At 39.7% G+C, this 8,538-nt stretch overlaps 1 protein-coding gene across 1 annotated transcript in view; it reads left to right on the top strand.

Moving 5' to 3' along the window:
• The window catches only part of MYO16 (myosin XVI), a 439,204-nt gene that overhangs the window by 55,734 nt on the left and 374,932 nt on the right, over nucleotides 1-8,538 (top strand). Inside the window, exon 3 of the mRNA XM_006770695.2 lies at nucleotides 5,570-5,640. Within this exon, the coding sequence (XP_006770758.1) occupies nucleotides 5,570-5,640 (71 nt within the window). The remainder of the gene's footprint in view (nucleotides 1-5,569; nucleotides 5,641-8,538) is intronic.

The following is an 8,538-nucleotide window of genomic DNA, read 5'->3' as shown; positions in this document are numbered from 1 at the left end:
TGCTTGGTTGTCCCTCACTAACCCCCCTGCCGGCCTGGTTGTAGGCAGCCATCTTGTGAGGGCGTGAGGGTTAATTTGCATATTACTTCTTTATTATATAGAATGGGTACATCTGGGACTGACTGAATTTAAGAATTTGATGACAGAACCTGAGCATTTGTATTTTTAAAAAGTTCTACATCGTAGGGAGGGTTGAGAATCATTGCCCAGGTCAGGCTGTGTTCTGACCTGAGGCCTTCCCATCTACAAAGACCTTGACCCTCTCTTCTCAGATCACTCCACTAAACCAAGATTCAGGCCCAGTAAGTTTAACTAAATATATATGTATTGATATATTTTTTGAGAATAAATGGGGTGTTCTGAGGGATTCAGTGGTACATGCAGCAGGAGGGGCCAGAATCTCAGTGGTAAAGCAAGGATGAACTTAGAGGGTATTGTGCTCCATGGTATAGAAATGGGAACCAACCTACCATGAGTTGTTAACTGCTACTGCTGGTTCAACTGCTCCAAGAGAGACATTCATGGGTAATTATATGAAATTGTTAAATCCTAGCAGTTTTTCCTCAAAGTGTCTTTAGTGGCATTTGCACCAGAACCTCCTGGAGTGCTTTGTTAACATGCATAGTTTTAGATCCAATCCCCATACTAACAAATCTGAGTAACTGAAAGTGGGAATAGGGTATAATTCTTATAAAGGCAAGAAACCCTGCCTGGCTGGCATGGCTCAGTGGTTGAGCGTTGACCTATGAACCAGGAGGTCATGTCTGGGGTCAGGGCAGATGCCCGGGTTTCAGGCTCCACCACCAGTGTGGGGCATGCAGGAGGCAGCCAGTCAATGATTCTCTCTCATCATTGATGTTTCTATCTCTCTCTCCCTTCCCTTTCTGAAATCAATAAAGTATACTGAAAAAAAGAATAGCCCCCAAATGTGGAAAAGTTGGCTCTCGGGGGAGAAATATTTTAGCTTTAACATTCACTTGTTGCCCTTCATAGGGCGACTGTACATAAGGAGACATACAGAATATCTGTGGAATTACAGTTCCATGATGGAGGTTGTGGGTGAAGGCATGGAGAATAATGAAAACTAGATCAAGAAGGAAAGAACTAGTAAAATCTATTTTAAAAAATCCTCAAGTCATTCTTAGACATCCTGAAATTCAAGTTCTCACTAGGGCAAGGAATTTGTATGTTAAGGAGCAAATGGAAATGTTGGGGTATTGATAACATAATTTCTATGTCACTGCTTTCAGCTTCCCTTCTTTACTGACATTGATGAGGTAAGATACATCTTTAAAGTATTTCTTAGAAGACTACCAATTTTTATGGAAATTTTCACATCCATATTTTTAGAAGTCCTCACATAGATGTTTTTGTTATCACTTAAGGAAAAAAAATGACACTGGCTTGGATTTTTTAGTTGTTATTCATTGTAACTTTTTATTTAGAAATAAAATGAAACTTACAGAAAAGTTGGGAAAACAATACAAAGAACTCCCATATACCCTTCAACCAGGTTTACCAATTGCTAACATCTTATTACATATTATTGTCTTTTCCTCTTTCTAGAAATTTCCTTTTGAAGGGCTTATAACTAGGACAGATTTAGCACCCATGGTTATGTTTTGTTTAACTCTTCCTTTCCTCTCTTGATTTTAATTGTAAAATCTTTGTGTATACAGACCCACCATCATCTTGAGAATTATGTGAGAGCAGTCCTATTTGCTATGCAATAGAACGTCCATACCAGCTCACAGGATTGCCAAAGCACTTACTTTCATGAAGTTGCTATCAAGTTACTATCATCAATGTGCTTATGCCACCAGCACAGATAACTCATGGTAATATCTAGAGACTGAAAATAAATGCTGGTTATCAGATGGACTATATGAGGTTTGGTTATTGTGGTGATGGCGAGGAAGTTCAGTGAGGACAGCTGCCTGTTCTATTAAAGCTCCTTAGCAAAATTTTATGGTGTACTTTAGTCCATTTTTTTTTTTACCCCAATATCTGAAAATTGGCAACTGAATGTTCCTTTTAAATTTCAAATCATCTTAAAGTTTTATGGCAGCTTGATGATGAAGCCACAAATATATAATAAATGCTGAATCAGTTCCAAACAGTTACACTATAAAAGGAACCCTAAGCTTTATGATTCTGTTTGGTTCCCAGATGGCTGGTTTTCCTTAGGCTGTTTCCTTGCAGATTTTATTGTAACAGAAAGAAGACTCAGAGTAGTGGTGCCATTTCACTAAACTGGTGATTTGAATCATACGATTACAAGGTTGCTACGAACCCATACCTTTTTGGAGAAAATATTTTAACCTAATCCCACAAATTTAGTAAATTATGAGGGCATTACAATGGATCTTGATTTCTGTTTTGTTTCAGAGTTGAAGGGTCACTTTCAATAGTCATGTGATATGAGAAGGAAACTAATTTTCTTGGTGAAGATTGCAATCTTTGGAGTTATACAGCCCATACTCAAGTTCTAGATCCAACATGCTATCCTGTGGCTTGGGACAGCACATAGTCATCAGAGCATTACTTTCCTTATTAGTAAAGCAGTGACAATTATGGTATCTACATGTGAGTTTAAAAAATTGAAGTAATTACTATATTTAAAGTGCTTAGAGCAGTGTCAGACCCTAAGTATGTGTAAAAATGCTCAGCGTGTGTTAGTTTTATAAAAATGTGCCACTTTTTCAAAATTCTGTTATAAGTGAATTATTACACAGGTTGCATTTTCTTCATTATATTTTTACTAAAGACCAGAGGCACGAAATTCATGCAAGAGTAGGTCTTCCTTCCCCCAGCTGCCGGCACCGGCTTCCCTCTGGTACCTGGAACCTGTGCTTCCCTCAGGCGGGCACCCAGGACCCAGGCTTCCCTCCAGCTGCCGGCAGGCACCGGGGACCCCGGCTTCCCTTGCAGCCCTGGCTTTCTCCAGAAGGTCATCTGGAAGGACGTCCGGTCTAATTAGCATATTACGCTTTTATTATTATAGATATCTGGGTACCTTATGATGTCCATTTTTTAACCCTTAGCAAAGGCAGGGAATTTAGCTCACTCTCCATTGTTTCTTTATGTTGTTAATAGTGGATTTTATCTTATTGTTGAGTTTCCTCCTGAGATATCCAGGGGCAAACTAGTCAATGTCCAGGTTCTGAATGAGTTCCACCTGGCAATGTAAACAGCTCTTTCAGAAAATAGGCCTTCTTTCTAAGAAAAGAAATGCTCAGAGTTTTCACTGTAAGCTGATGTCTGGCTAGATTAAGGAAGGGCTGGGGCTTAGCCATCTCTATCACTGTGGTAAGAAGGAAATTCTGGAGTGCTTGCCTGTAGTGTCCTCATTCCGGAACATTCTTGGGAAATGTTCCTCATCTACCTTGGCTGCTGCCTGGAGTGTCCTGGTGCTTACCCTGCATCCCCTGAGAACCAGTTGTTAAAATTTCAGGAATTTGTGGATCCGTTGTGAAATAGTTAAACTAAACTTATATTAAAAACTAAACATGTAAACTTACAACTAAGTGGATTTTATTAAAAACAAAATAATACAAACTCAAAACTTAATACTTCCTAATTAGTTCATCACATTTTTCTCTCATTTATGCTTTTGAAGTTATTTATTTTTTCTATGTCTGTGTGGTGGAAACGCCACATCATTGTGAGGTATGTCATGTCTTTTCCCAACTACGGGTTTAGAAATATCATATTGGTAGCTTAAAATCAAACATGGTGGGGAGGATTATACCACAGAAATTGAAAACTACCAATCAGGGCTTGATTTATTGTCTTAATTGATTGTTCAGAATTGATGAAATAATGGAGTAAATATTAATGATGCAGGCTGTATTCAAAAATTGTCAGTAGCCATGATAGTATGAACAGCACAAAAATGTGATGAAATATGATCACGTTATTCAATATTAGTTGTCTGATTCAGCAAACATGTCGCCCAGGTCATTGATCTAATCCAGCGGTTCTCAACCTGTGGGTTGCGATCCCGTCGGGGGTCGAATGACCCTCTCACAGGGAAAATTAACCCAACTAAGATGGTGGCAGCCAGGGAGCTGGAGCAAGCAGGAGGCTTGGGTTGCCTCTGGTGATGGAGGAAGCCAAGCTTCCTGCCTGCCCTGCCGGTCCTGAGCTCCGCTCAAGGTTGCAAAATTTCAATTATAGAAGATAAATAAATCCCAGATACCTGCTTCCAGCCCACGGCCATGGCCAGCCTGAAAACAGCCCTCAGCCCCTCACCCAGGCTGGCCAGGCACCCCAGTAGGCCCCCCCACCCTGAAGGGGCTGTGGCCACCTGTAAACAGCCATCAGCTCCTCACCCAGGCTGGCCAGGCACCCCAGTAGGGCCTCCCACCCTGATCCGGGACACCCTTCAGGCCAAACCAGCCGGCTCCCACCCATGCACCAGGCCTCTATCCTATATAATAAAAGGACAGAGGTGCACCTGTCCGCTAGTAAATAAATAATGTTCTGACATAACTCATTGGCTCACTTTAATCTCACTCAGGGCTCAGCAAATCCAGGGAATCCAGTTTATAAAGCCTCACCTTGGCAGTTAGTGCTGCCTTAGATCGCTCTCTCTGCAATCCCATTAAGCCACAGGCTGGGTAGTCGATTCTTTAAACCCAGCAGTCGATTCTTTAAAGCCATGCACCCTCACTGCAGCCACCCCTCTGGAATGATCCTTAATCTACATTTAAACAGAAAGTGAGAGCAAGAGACCCTCTCTAGCCCTTGTTGGACCCTCTCTTATGTCTTAGCTCATGCTGCTGTGGACTGGAGGGATTATACAACAAACAGTTATTTATCACAATTTGGAGGCTGGGAAGTCCAAGATCAAGGCTCCAATAGATATGGCCCCTGGTGAGACCAGTCTTCCTGGTTTACAGATGGATGCCTTCTCCTCTGTCCTCATGTGGCCAGAGAGGGAGCTCTCAACTCTTTATCTCCTTGTGAGGGCACTAATCCCATCATGGTGACTCCACTCTCCATACATAGTTATTGGCAACATGGGGGTGTGATGATCTTAGCCTTGATCTCTAATGACACATCTTTGCTCTTCGTGATCTTCCCCAATTCTTCCATTGCTGCCTTCCAAGTCTCAGCCATCTCTTAATTTCTTGGCTCTCATCTCCATTTGAACTGATGACTGAAACAAGATGACCAAAATCTTTAACCCTTTCAATGCCTTCAATGTCTGTGACACAGTTTTGTATGGCTTCTGTAGTCATGATTTTTGTCTTCTTGATGTTCAGATGCAGTCTTGCTTAGCATTTTCTTCTTCCACTTTGATCAGAAGTTGTTCAAGTCATTGCTACTTTCTTCCAGTAAGAAAGTGCCACCAGCATATCTTAAGTTATTACGATTTCTTCCAAGGCTTTACCTTCTAAGGACCCTGCCTTCCTGGACTTTTCTAATGGCGGAGAAGGAAGATACCCAAGTCAGCAAGTAGATGCACCATGTGATGTCTGGTTACAGTTGATCCTGTAACTTTTAGGTCAGAGTGTGGAAGAAAGATGTATTGTAATTCTCTTCTCCTCTTTCATTCTTTCAGTGCTTCGACTGTTGAAGGAGGGGGTGGATCCCCACACTCCCATTTCCTCAGGAGGGTCCTTGCTCCATCTGGTAAGAACTGTGATGACCAATATAAGTGTGGGGGACACCAAAGACAAGGAGACTCAATTATGGGGTCAAAACTCAGTAGCAAGATGTACATCTGACGGATGATCAGAAAAAGGATGTTTCAAATTAAAAATCTTTGATAATACATTTATATTTATGAATTACTTGCATTATAGTTTGTAAATAATGCCTTTGCAAATGGAGTGAGAGTCTTTTCCTTAAAGAAGATGCTTTTGTAAATGAATAGTATTCAACAAATAAGCAAGAGAATATTGAATCAATTATGGAGTATTAGGCAAGCATCCTTTTACATCTATTAGTTGGTTTTGTTGCTCCAAATAACAATAGTTTGCTTGTGGCCTAGCTCATATACATGTAAATAAAACTAACTTTTGTTCTTTTGAAAACAAAAGGAGGAGATTTAAGTGATAAGCTAAATGGGAAACACCTTATTAATTCTTGAGTCAATGCAAATATATTGCATTTGTATACTGTTACACATAGATTAAGGAGGAAGACGGACCTGAAATACATGTAAGAAAACCCAGTGATGCCCGAAGGAACATGGTTCTCAGGGCTGAGCCTCCTTTTCCTGGGGTACTGAGTAAATAAAAACAAATGAAAAATTGCAGGTTTCCAGAAAGACAAAATTGCAGGGTTTCAAAATGATTTAAATACTGAAAAAGGCAATTTAGCCATCTAAAATGTCAAGTGTGAGTAGGTTGCTCTGCAGCTTGCCCTATGTTTTAGGCATTCCACATTATAGCACCTAAGCTCTAATTATGTATTCTAGGGTCAAGGTCTTTGAGAAAAAGGCAGCCTATGTTTGTGTGAGCCAACAGGATAAGCTGTGGAAATCTCTGTGATTTTTCCAGTTTTATTTATTTAACTCAATTATTATTCAGTGAGTACTTGACTCTAAGGGTAGATTTTTGTAGGACATTTCTCTTGGAAGTGTCACAAGAACTTTTATGTGGAGATTAACCATTCCACTATATTGCAGATGGGTATTTGAGAAACAGGTTTTAATGTTGTTGTTTTTTTTTGGCATATAAAATTTAAAGTTACCATCTATACACTGAGTAGCCAGATGACTATGACCGGCCAGATTATTATGACCACCCCAACAGTACTTCATTGACACTTCCAAAAATACTGAATATTAAAAACTTCTTAAGAAAATACTCTCAAGGTTTTATTATTATTACTAGAGGCCCTGTGCATGAAATTCATGCACTGGTGGGGTCCCTCCGCCTGGCTGGCAATTGGGGCCAATCAGGCCATCTCGCCCAGTCTTGACTGGAGCCGATTGGAGCTGGTGGCTGGGGAAGGACCACGGGAGGGGCCGTGAAAGGGCTCCAGGGTGTGTCGGGTCCTGTCTAGCCCAGTCCCAATCAACCAGACCTAAGCAGCAAGCTAACCTACTGGTTGGAGCATCTGCCCCCTGGTGGTCAGTGCGCATCATAGTGACTGGTCGGTCAACCACTCAGACATTTAGCATATTAGGCTTTTATATATATAGATTATTTGCATAACTAATTCACTTCATTGTACTGATGGGGTGGTCATAGTAATCTGGCTGGTCATAATAATCTGGCCACTCAGTGTATTTTTAATAAATACATCTGAATTTGTCTGTTTACTTACCCTTCGCTAAATAATTTATGTATCAAACCTAAGGCAGGTATCAGATACTGTTATAGACAGAAGGGAAATAATGTTAACAAGTAACAATATAAGAAACCAGAAATTTAGTTTCGTGAGAGCAATATAGATAAAAACTCAGATTTAACTCTTTAAAATAGTATGATATTTATGGAGTTGAAAACTGAACCCCAGAAGTTTTGCTAAAATGCTATCCAGGGTTTTATGTTATGGCCTTAAACAAATGAGCTATCGAAGAGCTCCTGATGGTAACAAAATCTTCTTGAATGGAGTGTGAAAGCAAATTCTTTTCATTCCGCCCTTTGACAGCAGAAGACCTTAGTGAAGCTTAAGTGGAATACATTAGAAGTAAGCAATACTATTTCTTTTACCTGGGGAATTCTAGTTTTATCATAAAGACTGTAATTTAAGCAGTGGAATTTCATGCAACTATTAAAATATTGAACCACATGGTCAAGAGCAACAAAGGTAAAAATACATAACTGGTAATACATCAGTCTAAACAGTTTCTTCACAGTGAAGGAAACCATCAACAAAATAGACACCCTACCGAATGGAAGAAGTTATTCACATATGATATATCTGATAAAGAAAATATAAAAAGTGTATAAGGAACTCATAGACCTCAATATAAAAAAAAATCTGATTAAAAATTGTGCAGAGGATCTGAATAGACATTTCTCCAAAGAAGATGTACAGATGGACAGTAGATATGAAAATATGCTCAATGTCACTAATCATCAGGGAAATGCAAAGTGAAACTACAGTGAGATACAGCCTCACACCTGTCAGAAAGTTGTCATCAAAGAGTCCACAAAATAACAAGTGTTGGCGAGGATGTGGATAAAAGGGAGCCCCGAGGCACTGTTGGTTAGATTGTTAAGTGATGCAGCCACTACACAAAACAGTATGGAAATTCCTCCAAAAATTAAAATTAGAACTGCCATAATACTCAGCAATTCCACTTCAGAATTTGAAAAGATATATGCAAAAGCAAAAACACTAATTTGAAAGCAAAATGCAAATCAATAAACGTGATACATCATATAAACAAATTGAGAGATAAAAATCACATAGTCATATCAATTGATGGAAAAAAAGCATTTGACAAAATCCAACACCCTTTCTTGATAAAAATTGTCAGCAAGATTGGAATAGAAGGATCATACCTCAACATAATAAAAGCCATACATGAAAAACCCACAGCCAACATCATAATCAATAGGCAAAAACTAA

Source organism: Myotis davidii, unplaced genomic scaffold (assembly GCF_000327345.1).
Source record: "Myotis davidii unplaced genomic scaffold, ASM32734v1 scaffold242, whole genome shotgun sequence".
Classification (NCBI taxonomy): Eukaryota; Metazoa; Chordata; class Mammalia; order Chiroptera; family Vespertilionidae; genus Myotis; species Myotis davidii.
This window is presented reverse-complemented; position numbering and strand designations above follow the sequence as displayed.